Raw genomic sequence first — 21,170 nt, 5'->3', positions numbered from 1 at the left:
CAGGTCACTGATGACAAAACCAACATTTCTAATAACTTGATTCAAGAAATGATTTCAACATCTTTTTGTCACAATCAAAACAAGGCATTGATAAAATTGTGGCTTGTCTTGGATGCATTTTAACATGCTACAAGAAGATTGAGATACCTCTCTTGTGATCAGTTGTTGATCACTCCATTTACAGTACAGCTACTTCCTGTGCAGTACCAACAATCATATCCATCTAAGATAAATGTAGGACATGACATGGCCTTCATCTTCCACATTTACATGCCACCTCTGTTGAGTTGCCTTGAATCAAGAAGATGCTTCCTTTGGAAGACACATCTGGTGGTTCTCACATAAGTGATATGCCTCAGTTCGCCCACCCATTGGTTTGGGGAGCTTTGGTAAGTCCCATGTTATAGGATGTTTCCACCTCCATCGCTGGAAAAAGGAACATTGGTTCTTACCTGTGAGATGTTCGTTTTCAGCGATGTAGGTAGAAATATCCTCCCCACCTACAGAGTTGTCCTTGTGTGGGAAGTGATGTCCTGGCTGTGATTTTCTGTGATATCCTGCATTGGGCAATGTAGGTTGGTCCCTTTTGAGGTCCAGGTATCTATCTGCTGCTGTTGCAGCCTCTTGGGTATTTGTCCAACACATAGTGGACCAGATCAGAAGGAGCATGGGCTAAGAAATGATCCAGGTCAATGTGAAAGTAGACCTCTTCCATTGAAGTTGCTTTAGTCATCTGGAACCAACTTTCTCATCTGAGTTGTACATCATAAGCCAGGTCTAGGTAAGATGCGTTTGGCTTTTTGCATGTCTCCCTAAAGTGCCTCCTGGCTGCTTCAGGGGTGAGACCAAGGTGTTGTTGTGCTTTCTCCACGAAGAGTTGGAAATTCTGCATCTCCCCCAGCGCCATGCTGGTTTCAACGTCTCGGAGGACTCCGGAAAGCTGCAGGTGAAGTTCATGCATATACTGGTCTTCAGGGACCCCATGGTGTACACAAGTCTGCCGAAAACCTTAAAGGAAGCTTTCAAAATTGTCACCTTCCTTGTAAATGGGGTAGCGCCGAGGTCGCCCTTCATCTCACACCAGTAAAGGCAGATGTTGGAGCCAGTCTGACAGTAGTTTGTGCATCTTGGAGCTATTGCGCTGCAAGTCTGAGAACATCGTCACCACCCGCTCAGAGTTATTCTGCTGCAGGTCTGCGACCAATGACAGCAGCTGTGCAGAATTAGTACACTGCATGTTTGCCATCAGGAGTTGGGTGAGCACATCTGTAGTGGGTGTGGGCCCTGAAGATGGGTCAGGAGATTGGGGTCTATCCCCATCTGTTGAGGTTGACTGCTTGGCTGTTGTGTCCATGGTCTTGAGTTTTCCAGACCTCCAAAGCATATACTATTGACTAACTGTATTGGAGCCAAGCGAAAGAGCTAATAAAAAAACCAAACACAATAGCTTACGTGAAATGAATGTGTGTGCAGAACAAGCTGCAGTATATGTGAGAACAGAAGTGAGAAAGAAAGAACAGAAGAAACTAACTTTCCTTCCTGCAATTCCCCAACTCCACCACCTGGTGTTGGTAGTCCTCAATGAGGTCGGAGAGGGGGGGAAATCGTATCGCTTGTAAAACAGCCCACTGACCTCCCTTACCTCAGCTAGGGAAAGGAAATAGCCTCTTTCGGTCCTGAGATGAGGATGCCCCCTATTTTTCAGACCCTCTCCCCTCTAGCCAGGGAGAAAGGGTAAACCAATGCCAAGCAGGAAATGCCTCCTTGGATTACCCCTGGCCAGCCAGGCAAGAAGATCAAAGGCACCTATTTGTTGCCCTTAGCAACCCCTTTTTGCTCCCTCCTTCCAAGCCTCTGGAAAAAAAACCCTCACCTGAGACCTTCAAATTTCTTTGTCCCAGCTAGGGAAAAGAAAACCCCTTTTTGGAGGAATGTGGCCACTCCTGACCAATTCCCAGCTTCCCAGCCCACTGGCTCTGGCAAAGCTTGCACCTCAACCTCCTCTTGTTGGCTCTCAGCCCACTGGAAAATCCCCCTGCAAAAGCAGGCAACCCAGCTGTTAGGTATAAGGGGGTGGTGTGGGCAAAGACATGCTCCCCTTCTTCTTCTAACATCAAACAGCCCAAAAGCACACTCGTGGATGGTTCAAAACTTTCCAGTCCACAAGATTCAGGATCCTTTGCCCCCTGGTCTCTCACCAAGGAGACAGGGAAAGGAAAATCCACACAGGCAAGAGAGACAGAGACCCCAGCCTCTCCCCTGTGGACCTAGGAGCACCCAGTACTCCCTCCTCTCCTTTAGGAGTCGGGGGGGGGGAATGAAAACCTGCTTTCTGCTTCAAAGGAGTTCCCCCCTTTCCCTGGCACAACAGCAGACCCACACAGGGGAACAGAAAAGAAGTCCCCTCTCAGGAAAAGAAAGCCCAAACTGAGAGGACAGACCCAACACTGCAATTTCCCCCTCCACAGGCTCCCTTCCCACCCCTAGGCAGGTAAAAGAGAGAGTTAGGGAGAGACAGAAAGAAAGAATGCAACACTTTCTTCAAAGCATCTAGCCAAAACTATAGCTCCCAAGTCCAAAAAACAACTGGCTGCCACCATATGATGATCCTTGGGGTCCAAGTAGCCACACAGCCATCCTGTTCTTGGCCCTTAGCCCCGGTAGATCACTTAACTTCCCCTAGAGTCTCCTGGGTCTCTGTTCCCACTCCCCGCTGAGCTGAATGAGATCCCTTGAGATCCTCTAGTCAAGCTGCCACCACCCAGTGAATCTCCAATGGACTCCCCTTAGCACACTGGGACTTGCTAAGGACTTAAGTTCCTTCCCTTGCTAACCTGAGCAAGCACAACTGAGCTAAGGCACATGTAGAGGAGTACAGAGACAGCAGATCCTTTTAAAGAAAGGTCTTTATTCTAAATAGATAGAATAGAGCAATAAGGTATCATTCATGCGAGGCCTCCTTGCCTTGCAGGTACAGAATGCATGGCTAGTGATTTGAGTCCTGGACTATGGCTTTGGAGACTTGAAACTAAATTCCTGATTGGCCATGGAAACCCACTGAGTGACCTACAGAAAATTACACTCTCAGGCTCCAAAGAAGACAAATGCAACCCACTTCTGAATTAATCTTGCCAAGAAAATCCCATGCCTTAGTATTGCCGTTATCTGGAAATGACTGGAAAGCACACAACAGCAACAATAACAGGAACACTGGACCCTTCCCATCTGTGTGGGTGTGGTACCTGGGTTCCCCATGAATAGCAATAAACACAACTGCACCACATATTTAAAAGCATCAAATCTCAGATCTTGGAAGCTATGTAGGATCAACTCTGGTAGTACTTGGATGGGAAATGGCCAATATATTCCAGGTGCTGCATGCTATGTTTCAGAGGAAGGAGCTGGCAAAACCACCCCCTAGTGTAAGAAAACCCTATGAAATTAATGGGTTTGTCATAAATTGACAGGTAACTTAAAGGCACATAAACACACAACTGGAAAGAAGTTTCACTGAACTTCACCATTCTTACCCCTGACTGCAGCGGGTTTAAGTGTACAAAGCACAATTAAACCTTTGGCTTTTAAATAATAAATGCAACCAATCTCACAAAGAATCTTTACCCTTTAAGTGGTTGTTATGAAGTAGGAAAACCATCAGAGAAGTGGAAAGTATTCAGCCTCTGCTTATGTTCCTCATTCCCCTTAATATCTTGTCTATACTGTCCTTCCAAACTGTCCTAGAAGTAATCGGAGTCCATCCTTTGACTTTAAACAAGACAGAGGAACAATGGGAGGGTTTGCTATTATATTCCATCTGAGAATTGTCAGTTGGAAGGTATCTCAAGGCTGATCCAACCCAACATCTTGCCAGTTCAGGAATCCACAGCTAAAGCACCCCAACAGACAGCTTTGTAATCTGTTTAAAAACTTTTAATGAAACAGTATTTTCTCTTAATTTGAACCCAGTATTTCAGGCTCTACCCATAAAAGCAGCAGAAAACAAGCTTCCCTGTGATAACCCTTCAGATATTTGAGAATGGCTATCAGGTGACCTCCCAATCTCTCTTATGCACAGCAAACATACCAGACTCCCTTAATCATAGGTCTTGCTTTCCAGACCGTTTACCATCTAGGTTGCCCCCTCTGGACATATTCCTACCTTCTCTCTCTCTCTGCATACATGTATGTATGCTCACCCAGTGCTGAAGTGGAGCCAGGGCACTCAGAGTCAAAGCGCTGGGACTTTGGTTAGCAGAACTGAAGATGTTCTTTCCCACTCTCTTCATACCTCCATATTCCCTCTGCAACATAGCAGCTAGGGTTTTAGGTGGTGGCCTTCCCCTTAATAACATATATTTTGGAAGTCATCCCTCTTGTAATGCAGTGTTGTGGGATAGCTTGCTCTTCAGCAGACAATTAAATTTCACAAAGGATCCATTCCTGGCAGATAAAGAAACTCCTAGAACCGATTATTTGGTCTGGGTCAACAAAGCTGTCTACTTCTTTTACTCTCCTGGATGTACACGTGTAGTGGATGTCTATGGGGACTCCCATGGTGATCATCTGAACTTCCAAATTCACCACTATACACAAGTGGTGTTTGTGAGCAAGTGTGAGAGAATAATAGAATATTAGAGCTGGAGGGGGCCACAAGGGTCACCCAGTCCAAACCCTTTGCAAGCAGAAATACACAGCTAAGGCACTCCTGAAAAACGTCCATCTAATCTGTTTGAAGACCTCCAAAGACAGAGAGTCTACCACCCTTCAGGACAGTCTATTTCATGGTTGCAGCTCTTACAGTAAATAATTTCTACCTAATGTATAGGTGAAATCTCTTTTCTGGCTATTTTAATCCATTGGTTTGTGTTCTATTCTCTAGAGCAGCAGAAAACAAGCTTGCTCCATCCTCAATATGACATCTCTTCAAATATTTAAACCAGTCTTCTCTTCCACAAGTGAAACATACCCAACTTCCTAAGTTGTTTCCAATAAGGCTTGGTTTCCATGCTTTGACCATCTTGTTGCCCGTCTCTGAAAATGTTCCCTCTCGAACTGTGGCACCCAGAACTGGACAATGTATTCCAGGTGCCTGATCAAAGTAGAATAGAGTGGCAATGCTACTTCTCTTGATCAAGACACTATTCTCTTATTGATACAACCTAGAAATGCATTGGTATCACTGCTTGTGGATTTTGAACTGGTTTTTTTTTTTTCTGGCTGCCACATCACACAGGCCTTCTTGTTTAGCTTGTGGTCTACTAAAACCCCTAGATCCTTTTCACATGTACAGCTTTAAAGCCAGACATCACCCATCCTATATTTAAAATGAAGGCAGGGGAGGAGGAAAAAATAATAAAAAGAAATGTGGTAGCATTTTATATCCACGAAAGCATACAAAAATATAAACCAGTTAGTCTTAAAGGTGCTGCTATGTTTCTTTTTCCCCTCCTCCATCTTCCTTCCTTCTTTTGATGCTGAAAGAGACTAGCACTGGTACTTCTTTGAAAACCATCTTATATTTGTGCATTTAATATTTTCCTGCCTAGATGTAGCACCTTACATGTCTCCTTGTGGAAAGTGAGAAGAGAGAGAAAAAAAGAAAGGAGAAAAAAGTTTAGCTGCTTTTGCCTTCATCTGCAACCTTGGTAAAAATCACTCCAAAAGCCTCCCTAGCCCTCTGTAGTATGAAGGAGGGTCTTTAAAGAACTCCATCCACATGAAGTTGAAAGGGAAACCCAAGACTAGTTCTGCAGGATTTGATGCAGTTCAAAATGCCATCCCTGCCATTCAGGACTACATGACATACGGCTGGCCCACCACATTTGCTGCACTGACTTTTACAGCTTTTTTTTTTTTTTTTTTTTTTTGCTGGTTTGATTCATATGTTCTCTCTAGGAATCTCTGGTGCTGCAAGTTCCTAGAGAAAACACTTCTCTTGGCATTTTTAGGTCCTCCAGCATGATTCTATGATCAACTTCTCACAGATATTGACCATAGAATTGCACTGGGGGACCTGCAGATTCCTAGAGAGATGTTCCCTCAAGTAAAAATAGTGTTTTTTCATTTGATTTTTCACATTCACAGAGGTCCTTTACCCCTAACCCTAGCAAATGTGGAGAGACCATTTTACATGGATAGTCTGCAGTTCTGGCATAAGGAGATAGGGAACTGGAGTGAAAATGCATGCTTCCAGACTCCCAACTGGCTATCCCTGCATGCTTTTAAAATTGTGGATTAACCTCTCCAGAGCTAACACTAGTGCTAGGCCGCTGCACAATGTGGCTTTGAAGTGTCCTGTGGCCTACATACTGACGAAGATGTGTAATTTCCACTGATCCATAAGAAATGGAAACCAGAGACAGAAGAGACATAGTTGTGTTAGTCTATTTCCGCTCAAAAGATAAAGGAAGCCTGTTAATACCTCTGTGAATCATTGAGAAAAGGAAATTTCAAACATTTTGTGGACTCAGCTCCATTTCACCAGATGCACAGAGTGCAACCTTGGTGGAGAGACACTGAAACCAAAGGGTTGGGGAGTGGGAATTGGAACAAAAATGCAAAACATGTGGGTTAAAAGGGTAGTTGAAGGGACAAAGATAGGAGATAGGTTTTAATTACATGCAAGACTAGTAAAGGAATAAAGTTTCTAGTCTTATAGTTATGTTCCTAATCTTACTAGTGATGACAGCCAGCATGGTGTAGCACGGTGGTTCTCAAACTGTGGGGTGGGACACCCAGAGTGTGTGTGTGAGACTTGCTCAAGCAGGCCAAGAGACCTAAAGGGCCTGATCCCTCCTCTGCAGCTTCCCAAACCTTTTCTGTCCTGGAGGGGAAGAGAAAGGAAAGGACTGCCTGAGGAAAGAGGAGGGGAACTATTTCCTTGTAAGATGTTAAATTATGAATAGACATGAATGTGTGAACAAAACTATGCACATTGAACAAACAAAATATTTTTATTAATATACTATCTCAAGCGGGGAGAGGTAGATGTAAAGGGGTAAACTGTCTGAGACCCATTGGTGTAGTGGTTTGAGTATTAGACTGTGACCCTGGATAGCAGGGTTTTAATTCCCTCTCAGCCATGGAAACCCCCTGGATGGTCTTGGGGAAGTCACATTCTCTCAGCCTCAGAGGTAAAACAATGGCAACCCTCCCTCTGAAGAAACGTGCCAAGAAAGCCCCATGAAAGTGTTGACTTGGTTGTTGTGTGCCTTCATGTCCTTTCCAATTTATGGAGACCCTCCTATCCTGGGGTTTTCTTGGCAAGGTTTCTTCAGAGGGGGTTTGCCATTGTCTCCCCCTGAGGCTGAGAGTGTGTGACTTGCCCAAGGTCACCCAGTGGATTTCATGGCTGAAAGGGGAACTTTAAGGTCACTCATAATTTGGAAACAACTTGAAGGCACAAAACGTCTTAAGAGTTTAGCTGGGGAAGATGGATGTTGCAGCCGAACACATGAAGAAAGCGCCACCTTGCGGGGGGGGGGGGAAGAACCTGATCCATGGGGCATGTCTGTACATGCAAGAGAGACCACAGACAGCAAAACAAAATGGGATCTTCTTCCCCAAAGTGCAACATCACCCAAATTCACAAAACAGGGTTACCCTTATGAAATATTATATGTCACAAAGCTCAAAACCAGACTTGAGACCTAGCTTCACTTTCCTATCCTGGAACTGATGCAATCTTGAGTCTGATATAACCTCTTTGGAGGCACTTCCTCAATTCATTTCTATTGATGTATCCCATTCCTATGCTGCCTTTCTCCCAAAAAGGGACCCAAGGAAGCTCACAAATATAAAACCACTACACACACACACACACACACACACACAATAATAATAATAATAAGAAGAAGAAGAATTTGGAAAACTAAATCAACCCATGCTGGAGAGCCAGTCTAGTGGTTTAAGCCCAGGGTTCGAATTCCACCTCAGCCATGAAACCTACTGGGTGACCTTGGGCAAGTCACACTCTCTCAGCCTCAGAGGATGGCAAAGACCCTCCCCCCCCCCCCGGAAGAAACTTGCCAGGAAAATCCCAGGATAGGTTCCTCTTAGGTTCACCATAAGTCAGAAATGATTTGAAGTCACACAACAGCTGAAAACAGTATATAATTGATTAAACATATACATAAGCATATTACATAAACATAACACAAACATATACCACTCTGGCTATCAGGGCTTGATTCCCCACTCCAGCTTAAAAACTCACTGGTTCGCCTTGGGCAAGTCACACTCTCTCAGCCACATCTCTTGCCTTGACAATGGCAAACCTCCCTCTGAAGAAACTTGCCAAGAAAACCCTAGGAGAGGGTCACACAACAACAACGAACCCAAGTGAAAACCATAATTAAAGCCTGACACAAAACAAAGTCCTTTTTAGGCTCAACTCTAGGTCCAAAACACACTGCAGAAATAATCCAGTTTGAGACTACTTTAAATGCCCTGGCTCAGTGCTAGGGACTCCTGGGAACTGTAGTGTTTGTGAGACATTGACCCTTTCTCTGTCTGGTGCCACCATAAACTACAATCCCCAGGACTCCCTAGCCTTGAGCCATAGCAGTTAAAACGGTCTCAAAGTGGGTTATCTCTGCAGTGTGGACTGTTGAGACTCCCACCCAAGTTACCTTTTTCCTCCTCAGAGTCCCGGCGCAACTCTGTCGGGGCAAATAGCCCTGGACCCCGGCTGGGTCTCCCCCGCCGCTCTCGGGTTCTGCCACCAACATTGTGTGGATGGAGCCACAAAAACAAACACAGTGGGAACCTTTGTGACTCGGAACCAAAGTGGAGGACTCTCGGGGGCGCAGGGGAAGCGTGCCCCGGCGACACCGCTCCCTCTATATACAACCCAAAGCTAACCAAGCAACCGCTCTGTCAGCCCACCTTCGTGCAACTGAGTCCAGGCGTAGGAACATGGTGGTTTTAACCGAGGCCACGCCCCCTTCTCAATCTCTACTGCCAAACTAATTGCCCTCAGCGGCGTTGTTGCCACCAATCCTCTTGAGGGGGCGGGGCTTGTCTCCACCCCAAGGTCTTCATTGGTCGGTTTTCTGCCAACCAATAAGGAGCAAGGAAAACAAGCAAAGGGTTCTGGGAGGTGTAGTTCCTTCCCACCTACTTGGTGGTTTATGTCCATGCAGGGTGAACACAGGGGTGCTCCTTTTCCAGGAACTTTTCTGTCCTTCATTTCAGCTTTCTGTCCCCCAGGAGGAATTTCAAAATGTCCTCCATTTTGAGCATGATAGAGAAGCAGGAATATCAAGAAAAATGGAAGCCATTACAAAACAAAAGCTGCAAACAGTCATATATATGTATGTGTGTGTGCGTGCGTGCGCACGTGTCTATATATATATATTAGCTTTTATTTTGTAATGGTTTCAGTTTTTCTTGATATATATATATATATATATATATATATATAAAAATATGGCCTGAGAGGGAGTGATCAGGCAGGCCCAGCCCCACCAGGGATAGCCTGAAGGAAGAGGCCCCTCCCTCCTTAGCTGTCATCTTCCGGCCTGAGAGGGAGTGATCAGGCAGGCCCAGCTCCACCAGGGATAGCCTGAAGGAAGAGGCCCCTCTCTCCTTAGCTGTCATCTTCCGGCCTGAGAGGGAGTGATCAGGCAGGCCCAGCTCCACCAGGGATAGCCTGAAGGAAGAGGCCCCTCCCTCCTTAACTGTCATCTTCCGGCCTGAGAGGGAGTGACCAGGCAGGCCCAGCTCCACCAGGGATAGCCTGAAGGAAGAGGCCCCTCCCTCCTTAACTGTCATCTTCCGGCCTGAGAGGGAGTGACCAGGCAGGCCCAGCTCCACCAGGGATAGCCTGAAGGAAGAGACCCCTCCCTCCTTAACTGTCATCTTCCGGCCTGAGAGGGAGTGATCAGGCAGGCCCAGCTCCATCAGGGATAGCCTGAAGAAAGAGTCCCCTCCCTCCTTTACTGTCATCTTCCGGCCTCCTATTCCCCTCCAGCTATGCTCTGACTGTGTGGGGAAGAGGCTTGCGTACCCTAATGAAATTGTGAGCTATGCTGGCGGTGGTATAATAGCCACTGGTAGGGCCTCTCATGCCAGACAGGTCACAACTGAAGGGTCTGACCAAGAGCGCCAAAGGGCAGGATGGGCTCTCTAGCCTTATGGCAACCATCCTAGGAGAAGGAAAACTCTAATCCCAAACCCGAGCAGATGGTGCTCGTCTAACCCTGTAAGGTCAACCATCTAAGAGAAGGAAACTCTAATCAAACCTACGACCCGAGGACCTCGCTGCCACCGTCCATGCTTGCCAAGGCCTCAGCAGATGAACCTCTGGTTTAAAGGGTGAGGCCAGTTCTGTGCATGCTGCGCTCCACCAGAAAAATCCATTGCACAGGCTCGAAGGATACATCCAACGTCATCAACACGCTTGTAAAAAGCACAGATGAGTCCTTCCTGAATCTTCGTAAAGCCAAGAAGAATACACAAAATAAAAGCTGAAAACACTCATATACGTGTGCGTGTGTGTATATATGAGTGTTTAGCTTTTACTTTGTAATGGTTTCTATTTTCATACACACACACACACACACACACACACAAAATTAAAAGCTAAAAATGTGTGTGTGTGTGTGTATGAGTGTTTAGCTTTTATTTTGCAATGTCCTCCATTTTTCTTGAAATGTGTGTGTGTGTATACACACACACACACACACACACACAAAATAAAAGCTAAAAACATGTGTATATATGAGTTTTCAGATTTTATTTTGTAATATCCTCAATTTTTCTTAGTCCTAGTCCCTTCCTTCTAATACTCAGTTTCCTCTTTGTTGAGAACGCAGCCTGCAACTCCTGAACTCTCTGGAAATATGTATGCATACGATAGTATGGCTAATACATGATACTTGATTTTTAAGAAATTATGTTTTTAAGAGATGGTTTATGGGTTGTCTCATACCACAACTGCAATGAATGTACTTTTATTCATTTTACAATAGCCCCTGAAGAATGCCCAGTTTGTGATAAGACCGAAACTTGTTGGGCTTTTTAAGATAATAAAGTTTGTGGACCATCAACAGCCCATGAGACTTAGTTTCCTTTATCTCTTCTAATACATTTTATGGTGCCTTCTCCTCCTTTGCAGTGAGGACATCTGGGTACCTTTCCTGGAAGAGAGGGAGAAATTTATTTTGAGGTCTGAGTTTTGGGCTACTACTCTGGAGACCAGGGTTTGGTTCCCCGCTCAGCCATGAAACCCAATGGATGACCTTGGACAAGTCACACTCTCTCAGCCTCAGTGGATGGCAATGGCAAAAAAACCCAAACATCTGAAGAAACTTGCCAAACCCCATGATAGGTTTGTCTTAGGGTTGCCATAAGTTGGAAACAACTTGAAGGCACACAACAACAACTACCATTCTCAGAATGTAGAAAAGCTATCTTGTTATTAGCTGCCCTTGAGTAGATCTTCATTCATGGTGATCCTGTGGATGAGACATCTCCAAGACTCTCTATTTCCATTGCTCTGCTTAAATCCTGCAAATTCATGGCTGTGACCCCCCCTCCATCTGGCTTATGGTCTTCCTCTCTTTCTTCTACCTTCTACTTTTCCTAGAATTGTGAAGTCAAAGGCTTTCATGGTTTTCAGGCAGGTTTTCGGGCTAGTGGCCATGTTCTAGAAGAGTTTATTCCTGATATTTCACCAGCATCTGTGGCTGACATCTTCAAGATGCCAGCCACAGATGCTGGTGAAACATCAGGAAAACCCACAAAAAGCTATTTCCTAGAATTGTTGTCTTTTCCAATTAGTGGTGCCTTCTCATGACATGGCCAAAGTGGTAGAATAACGAAAGAATAACATTTCCAAGAGAGTGCCATGTCAGTCTATAGAATCAGTACATAGAGAGATCTTGTAGCACCTTTGAGATGAACTGAAAGAAGCTGGCAGCATGCGCTTTCCTAGACTTAAGTCTACTTCTTCACATGCATTTGTTTTTTATTGTATATTGTATATGTTCTGGTGTAGCGTATTCTACCCTTTAGTAGAAAGGGTGTTATAAATTATTATTATTATTATTAAGTCTACCAAAGCTCATGGTGTCAACTCTTTCTTTCAGTGAGTCTCAAAAGTGCTACAAGATACTGATTCATACTGATACTCTCTCTTTATTGCTTTTGGCCAATGGCCATTGCAAAAATCAAAGTAATATTACAATACACATAAAATTTCCATAAAAATAGTATACAACAGATTGTACCAAATAGCAAAAGTTTAACATTAACAATTGTGGATAACTTGGATAACATGAATATGTTAAGATTCACAGTTGGGCCCTTTTAGATCAAGTTATCCCCATTACAGGGAACAGAAATCTCTGCTATGTATTTCTCTCTAGTCATTTTAGCCAGAGAAAACAATGCTACACGCCAGGTCACATATTTATCTGTGTCCATAAGGAGGTAAAGTACTTTTTCCTTGAGAGTTCGAAAATATTTTATTATTGATTAAAGGTAAAATAAAATGCTCTTTTAGGATCTTTATACAAAGGGCAACAGGTTAAGTAATGTACCAAATCCTCTGAATAGGGGCAGCCAACAATACATCTCCATTCATTTTTCGGAACTTTTTTAAGCCTACCATCTCTTTCAGCTGAATCAAACATGTTAAGTCTCAGTTCTGTGAAGGCTTGACACAACTGGGCAAAAGTGAGGTTGTCGAAATAATCTGGGTGATCACAAAATTGTCTGAAACTATAATATAAAGGGGCACATGGGGATTCATGGACAGTATGTAAATCTGCAAGGGTAGTAACTTCTAATATTGTATTATTTATTTTTACCTTCCTTGCTGGATAATCTAACCCTGCCAGTTTGCTCATTGAAAGCCCATACTTAGTAATTAATTGGGCTGCCCCGTGAACCCAATTATTAACAGGTAGTCCATTATTAAGTTCCAAAATACATTTTTTGGTAATCTAGAGGTTGGCATCTCTTGGATCTTAAACCAATAACACAAGATCTTTTTATCTATTTGGCTTTCTAAAGTTGGGACAGAGGTTTCGAGATGAATCATAGCAGTCAGTGTGTTCCTAGGAAGTCCTAGTAATGCCCTTAAAAATAGTTCTGAGGCACTTCCAGACCTGGGACCTTAGGTGTGCCCCAGATCTCTGCCCCATAAAGGATTTGTGCCAGAGTGTTAGCTTTAAAGACCACTAGAGCAGGGTTTACTAAGTTGCCTCCCTTATTAACAGCAAAGCTCAAGGTTGCTTTAACCAAACTATGAGCTTGGATTTTAATGTTTGTCATATGTTGTTTCCAGGAGGCTGATTCAGAAAAGAAAATTCCCAGATATTTAAAGGATTTAACTTGTTTTATTACATGTTAATCTAAATGCCAAGAGTGTACTTTGGGGCGCCTACCAAACACCACAACCTGAGTTTTATTATAATTTACTGTCAGGACATTTTTTTTACAGTATGATGAAAATCTGGCAATGAAACGTCTTAAACCCACCTGGGTTCTGGATAAGAGAATAATATCGTCAGCATACATTAACAGAGAAGGTTTTTGATCCAGAATAGTAACTAGGGCATACTGTAAACCCTCTAACACCTTAACAACATTATTAATATAAAAATTAAATAAAAAGCATGCTAAAATACAGCCCTGTTTGACACCAGTATAGGTATTTATTTTGGGGAAAAGATGGCCCTCCAAATCAACTTTGACCTGTATCGAGGTGTTAGTATATAAGGCCCTAATTAGATATAATAAGCGGGGGTCAATATCTGCCTTCTCTAGCTTTTGCCACAACAGAGCCCTAGGAATTGAGTCAAAAGCTGACTTTAGGTCAATGAAGCAAACATAAAGCTTTTGCTTCATGTATTGGGTGTATTTACAGATCAAAAAATTTAATACAAAACACAAATCAATAGTAGATTTCCCCTTTTGAAAACAAGCTTGGACTTCAGATATTAAATTGTGTCTCTCAGACCAATCTTCTATGCATTCCAATAGGGTACGCGCATACAGTTTGGAGGAGATATTCAAAAGAGTAATTGGCCTGTAATTGGCAGGATTTTTTTTTATCTCCCTTTTTATGTATGGGGGCGGTGATACTTGATCTCCATCCCTTGGGGATATGTCCTGATTTATTTATATATGTAAATAACTTGGCCAAAACAAGTGCCCAATAATCTGATTTTACATGAAATAATTCCATGGGAATCATGTCTTCCCTGGGAGCTTTATTAATAGATTGTTTGGACATTTTTAAAACCTGTTCAAGGGTAACTTCTGGCCATTCTGGGAAGGCAGCAATTTGGAGAAAATATGGATGGGGATATGGAGTTTGTTTACAAGCTTGGTAGATGAGGGGAATGCTGTGGATGTAGTGTATCTTGATTTCAGTAAGGCCTTTGACAAAGTTTCCCATGACATTCTTGCAAACAAGCTTGTAAAAGGTGGGCTAGACAAGGCAACTGTTACATGGATTTGTAATTGGTTGATGGGACGAACCCAGAAGGTGCTTAACAATGGCTCCTTTTCATCTTGGAGAGAAGTGACCAGTGGGGTCCCAGAGGGCTCTCTCCTGGGCCCAGTGATATTCAACATCTTTATCAATGACCTGGATGACAGGATTGGGGGCACATTTATCAAATTTGCAGATAACTCCAAATTAGGAGGAATAGCTAATACTTCAGAGGACAGGATCAACATTCAAAATGACCTGAAATGACTAGAAAGCTGGGCCAAAGCTAACAAAATGAAATCCAGCACGGAGAAATGTAAGGTACTGCACTTAGGGCAGAAAAATAAAATGCACAGATATAGGATGGGGAACACCTAGCTGAATGAAACTACATGTGAAAGGGATCTGGGAGTCCAAGTAGACCACAAGTTGAACATGAGTGAACAGTGCGATGTGGCAGCTAAAAAGGCCAATGCAATTTTAAGCTGCATCAATAAAAGTATAGTGTCTAGATCAAGAGAAGTAATAGTGCCATTGTATTCTGCTTTGGTCAGGCCCCACCTGGAATACTGTGTCCAGTTCTGGGCATCACAATTCAAAAAGGACATTGAGAAACTGGAGCGTGTCCAAAGGAGGGTGACTAAAATGGTGAAAGGTCTGGAACCCTTGCCCTATGAGGAACGACTCAGGGAGCTGGGGATGTTTAGCCTGGAGAAGAGAAGGTTAAGAGGTGATATGATAGCCCTGTTTAAATATTTGAAAGGAAGTCATATTGAGAAGGGAGCAAGCTTGTTTTCTGCTGCTCCAGAGACTAGGACCCAGAGCAATGGATGCAAGCTGAAGGAAAAGAGATTCCATCTCAACATTAGGAAGAACTTCCTGACAGTAAGGGCTGTTCGACAGTGTAACACACTCCCTCGGAGTGTAGTAGAATCTCCCTCCTTGGAGGTCTTCAAACAGAGGCTGGATGGCCATCTGTTGGGGATGCTTTGATTTGGATTTCCTGCATGGCAGGGGGTTGGACTGGATGGCCCTTGTGGTCTCTTCTAACTCTACGATTCTGTGATTCTATGATTCTATACGGCTATACATGTTTACAAAATATTCCCTCCATACATTAATTTGAATTACTGCTTTTAAAGAATGGTCTATCGTTCTGACATTGCCTGCTCATGCAATAATATGCCAAAATTTTTGTGAATCCTTTCACGTAGCGGCGTGATTCATACTGGTAGAATTCAAAGATTTAGCTGTATTAGTCTGTAGAATCATTATGCCAAGGGATCTTGTAGCACCTTTGAGACTAACTGAAAGAAAGAAATTGGCAGCATGAGCTTTCCTAGACTTCAGTCTACTTCCTCAGGTGCATAACTGTTGTGGGGCGGAGAGATTTTGTAGCATCTTTGAGATTGAAAGAAAGAAATGGGCAGCATGAGCTTTTGTAGACTTCAGTCTACTTCCTGAGATGCATTTGGTGGAGTGGAAGCCAAGGACAGACATATATATGTCATTGGTATGTGAGGATGTCAATACGAATTACAAATCCTTTGTGTATGGAAATGAAGTTGCAAGTCCAATTTTAACGACATTCATTAGTGCACAAAGGCATAGGAAATGGGTCTTTGTGCATGGAGATGAAGTGGCAGATCCAGTTTTGCAATGGGACTAGCCTGTGGTGAGGGGAATAGAAGAACATAGGCCAACCCCATGAAGATGGGGTCAGATGGTATTGAAGTGCTAGTGTGTCAGGAAACCTTTGTCTTTGTTCAATCCGTTGCTGAGGGACTGTAGTTTGTGGATGAATTCAAGTTCTGCTGTTTCTCTTTCCAGTCTACCTTTTTAGTTCTTTTGTTCAATGACTGCTGTTCTGATGTCTGAGATGAAAAGCCTGGGGAGATGGAAATGTTTTGCCACCGGTGTTTATGTATTCCCATTCCTAATGTCTGATTTACTGGTATGTCCATTTATCCTCAGGCGCAGGGACTGGCCTGTTTGCCCAATGTACAGTGCTGATGGGCATTGATGAGTATTGTATAAATCACATTGGAGGATGAACACATGAAGCCCCCCCCCCCATATGGTGGGTGATGCCATTGTCTCGTGATGACATTGCCTGGACAAATGTATGGGCAGAGTTGGCATCTTGGTTTGTCATGTGTCGTCCTGTAGGTGAGTACCTGGTTGAGGTTTGGCGTCTGTCTGTAAGTGAGTACAGGTCTGATGTGAAGTCGAAGGCTTTCATGGTTGGCATCCATTGTTTTTTGTGGGGTTTTCGGGCTATGTGGCCATGTTCTAGAAGAGTTTATTCCTGATGATTTGCCAGCATCTGTGGCTGGCATCTTCAGAGAAAGATGCCTTCTCTGAAGATGCCAGCCATAGATGCTGGCAAAACATCAGGAATAAACTGTTTTAGAACAGGGACACATAGCCTGAAAACCCAAAAAAAACCCCTAAGAGTACAGGTCTGCCACCAAGAGGCCTTGAAAGAGTGGCATTATCATCCCGAATGGGTTGTAGTTCATTGATGATGCGCCTGAGTGGTCCCAGTTGGGGGCCGTATGTGACCACTAATGGGGTTCTGTCATTTTCTCTGATTCATACTGTTAGCCTCAGGTTCATCATCTTGGCTTCCAGGGAGAGTTCAGGCTTGATCTGTTCAAGGACCCCTTTATTTGTCTTTTTCAGTTAAATCTCATAACCTTGAGGACAAATAGAAACACAATGGGACTTGCTTGCAGCCCCAAGCCATTTTAGTGCCTGAGGGAAAGGGCGTAATGTGAACCCTTCCCATTCCAAGTACAAAAAGTTGACCAACCTTCTTCAGCAATGGTGATAGAATAACATCCTTCACTACACCTAGCAAGCCTAGTTTAAAAAAATGTGGATGGGTGAGGCACATGACACATAAGAGATTTATCCTACCAACATCTGCAGCCTGAGGCGAGGCAGTGCTGCCTAATGGTAGGTCCAGCCCTACATCTATGTAAGCGTAAGAGAGGAGTCTCGCTTTGCTCTGTAGGGTACTACAATGAAGGCTATGTGTGACCACTTGAAACATTCAGAGTTCATAGTCTTGTCTTCCCATATTTAACTGTGGAAGAATTTAAGGCGACAAAGTCCTGCATGCTGTGTGATGGTCCATATTTAACTAGCATGATTATAACAAGGGCAGAAATATTTTTTGAGAAGCCAACAAGATAGATGTCTCGTTCCATTCATTTTCTGAGATGAGTGAAGAAAATAACAAGGGCTGTGGAACAATAAAGGAGGGGCAGGGTCAACATTGTGCATCGTGCGGTCTCTTCCAACTCTATGATTCTATGATTCTATAAGTTGCCTGCCAACTTATGGCAACCCCATACATTTAATAGGGTTTTCTTAGGTAAGGAATACTCAGAAGTGGTTTTGCCAATTCCTTCCTCTGAAATATAGCCTACAGTACTTGGTAGTCATTGGTGGTCTCCCATCCAGGTACTACCCAGAACAGACTTAACTTAGCTTCTAAAATCAAATAAGATTTGGTACCTTTCTGGTATTTAGTAGCAACATTACCCTCTTCGAGCAACATTTGTTTCTTGAAGGCCTACAGCACTTATCCTGATCATACATTTGTCCTTCAAGATAAGCAGTGCTGAAAAAGGCACATCAGAAGCAGCAAAAAAGAAGTCATTGTTTATTTATCCGAGTGTCCCAACAATTGGTGGCAATCTTTTAAGTCTGTAGCAGTAGTAGATAAAGGATAATAATCTCTGAAAACAGAAAAGGGGGCTTTAATTGCATTTAAAATAATGGAAAGGCTAAGTGAAATAAAGAGGTTTTAACAGATTGTCTACAATTAAACAAAGGTCAAGCCAGTCTAATCTCTGATAGGAGGGGGCTCTGTAAGTATGGCACAGCCAACTGAACAGGTTTCCAAAGTAGGGTTTCCAAACTTTTTATCTGCTATTGGTAGGCTCATACCAGAAGAGGAAATCTCACATATTTTGTCCTGGTCTCTAAGCATTTCGGCCAGGGCAGGGATGTAAGCTACATGGAATGCTTATAGCCCCCAGACCTGTTTTTGTGTACCTGGGATCTTTCCCTGTGTAAAAAAAAAAAAGAAAAAAAAAAGGGGGGGGGGAATGCTGTTTCTGGAAGAACACCCAACACCCACACCACTACAAATACGCTGCCTCTCAGTGGTAAGATTAGCCATGGTAAATAAGAATCTGTGGGACTATCTACTTGTTACGGAGTGTTGCTTTAAAAAAATGGCTTTTTAAGGGTAGATAACTGTGCTTATATTAAGAACTATTAAACGTCATGATGGGTAAAGTGAAGCAGAGGCTGGTTTTGTGGCCTCAGAATAATGGACCACTTTTTTTTTAGCCCCCAAATAATAAAAAAAGTGAAATACATCTCCTGGAAGCTTTCAAGACTATCAATTCACCTTTTATTTATTTGATTTATATTCTGCTTTTCTCCCGAATGGTACTCCAAACAGCTTACAATATAACTTTGGAGCATCTAAAGCAATATAACTTAGAAGATCTAAAGCAATTCAAAGTGCTGGTTTTGATCTTCAGAACAAGATGATCCCAAGCTTCATCTTGTTTTGCTTTAACATTTTCCCTTATACCGAGGAAGGAGGTTTTACAAAACAGGTGCCAGTGACATTAAAATAACCTCTCTGGACACCTGGAAGTTGTTCGCCCAAAGTTTAGAGTTTACACATAGAACCATCAGCATGAACTATCAAAGCACCATTGAACTAGAAGCCAATGTAGTTCCTAGAAATCTGTGGGTGTTGTGTGGTTAAGAAAATACACTCCACAAAGCAACCTGGTCAGCCCATTTTGCAACTTTCTGAGGGCTGTTTGAGTTAGCCCCAGGTCAGCACCTTGTAGTTTTTAAGGAGGTGATTAAGGCAAGGATCATTGTGACCAGGATCACGTTCTCCAGGGAGAGGTTTAAAGAGTTAAGACTTCCTCATATCTCTCCTGTCTTGTAAGGTCCCTAGTTCTGCTCAGAAGCTGTTTGATATTGACTAAGAAGATAATCCATTTTTCCCAATGTCATCTGGTGAACTGGACAGGATCCTTTATGGCCTTGCCTCCTTAAGATAGCTTTAGCTGGAATTTGGTCCTTGGTTGCAAATGCACTCTTCCTCTGAATTGTGACACATCCATACCTCCAACTGTCTCAGTGTGGCAAGGATAGTCCTGATTAAACCTCTGTCAAGCCACATTTTCAGCTGCTTTTAAAATAGAATCATAGAGTCATAGAGTTGGAAGAGACCCCCAAGGGCCATGCAGGAAGACACTGTCAAAGCATTCCTAACAGATGGCCATCCAGCCTCTTTCCCAGTTTCTTTCTCCTCCTCCCACTTTCCCCCTTTGTCCTCTGCTTTTCTTGTTTCTCCACACATGTACCAGTGTGTTTTGACTGTGAAATGGAGGTTACACACATCCCCTCCAACACATGCAAGCAGTGCAATTCTAAGCATATCTACTCAGAGATAAACCCCACTGAGTTTAATGGAACTTTTTCTTATGTGTTTATCACACTGGGAAAAAAGACGGGAGCACAGCAGGATGCTCCTGTTAATCTTGTGAGATTTGGCAAAGATTATCATACGATGTTGCAAATATCCCATAATTATTCCGTGAATAAAGAGGAATCATAGCACTACTTTTTATTCACGGGATTTTCCTTGCTTAGTGAGTTGTGGCTGTGGAAATTTTTATAAGTGACGTTGTATGAGAAGCTGCATCTGGAGAAAAATAATTTCTCTACAGTTACTAAAGGTTAGGGTTGCCATAAGTCAGGACCTCCAAACCGGGACAAATGTAGGACAAATGTAGGATAACATTTTCAAATGGACACATTTTTAAAAAGGGAGGACACGTGAAAAAATTTGATGATTTTTAAAAAATGTTAATATAAATGCATGTTTCTTATGCCTGATCAAAATGGAGGACATTTCAGCATTATTCCTAGACAGATGGCAGAAATGTTCTTCCCTTTCTGGCCAAACCATCCCCCCTCCATTCCAAAACACACACAACAGCACATTTGGGCATTTCACATGGCTTTACTTAACATGGCCTCTTGCATATTTCAGAGGCTTATTCCATAACCAAACCCCTTGGGTTTAACACTTAGCATGGTTTAACATGGCTATGCATATTGAACATGTCAAGGTGGTTTCACAGTTCTTGCACCAAGTGTACTTCTCAGAAGTGTGTACTTGGTCAAGGGACTTTGGTTTTTCTTCACTGCGCATGAGTTTGTAAAACTCAGAGCAACTTACATTGGCCATGCCACAGAGGCTTGCTGATATCAATATCACCACCGTCGTCATCATCATCACTATCATTGTCCAAGCAAGGCAAGCTTGTTAGCATTCAAAGCACCAAAATGCACTATGGAAAGTCACACCATCTCGGCTTCAGAAACAGTGTGCTCATGCCTCAGAAGCTGACTGATATCAATATGATCATCATCATTATCATTGTCAAAACAAGCAGACTTGTTAGCATTAAAAGCACAAAAATTACACCAATCTGGATTAGATATCATTCATTGGAAATAAAAGTCCACAGAACATTAGCATTGAACCAAAAGCATTCTCTTGTGCCGGCAAACTACATGTCCCACTCACAAGTACGCTTAGCATTTGAAACAGAGCAGGCATTCTCTTGGAGGGGCCTCTTCCACAGGGTTGCCATAAGCCAGAAATTCT

The 21,170-nt window shown here is 43.1% G+C and overlaps 2 protein-coding genes across 3 annotated transcripts in view; both read right to left on the bottom strand.

Annotated features, from left to right (window-relative positions):
* Positions 1–8,885, bottom strand: part of LOC149305155 (sestrin-2-like) — a 54,351-nt gene extending 45,466 nt beyond the window's left edge. For both annotated transcript variants that reach the window (XM_089478456.1, XM_089478457.1), the window contains exon 1: positions 8,631–8,885. In XM_089478456.1, the coding sequence (XP_089334582.1) occupies positions 8,631–8,729 (99 nt within the window). In that variant the 5' untranslated portion in view covers positions 8,730–8,885. The remainder of the gene's footprint in view (positions 1–8,630) is intronic.
* A 2,198-nt stretch (positions 8,886–11,083) lies between these two features.
* FAM76A (family with sequence similarity 76 member A) overlaps positions 11,084–21,170 on the bottom strand; it is a 65,780-nt gene continuing 55,693 nt past the window's right edge. Inside the window, exon 9 of the mRNA XM_089478613.1 lies at positions 11,084–11,141. Within this exon, the coding sequence (XP_089334739.1) occupies positions 11,094–11,141 (48 nt within the window). The 3' untranslated portion in view covers positions 11,084–11,093. The remainder of the gene's footprint in view (positions 11,142–21,170) is intronic.

The sequence above is a fragment of the Sceloporus occidentalis genome, unplaced genomic scaffold, assembly GCF_023333645.1.
Source record: "Sceloporus occidentalis isolate IW3139 unplaced genomic scaffold, rSceOcc1.0.p SCAF_13, whole genome shotgun sequence".
In the NCBI taxonomy this organism is placed as follows: Eukaryota; Metazoa; Chordata; class Lepidosauria; order Squamata; family Phrynosomatidae; genus Sceloporus; species Sceloporus occidentalis.
Note: the sequence above shows the minus strand (reverse complement) of the source record. Positions and strands in the feature narration are given on the sequence as shown.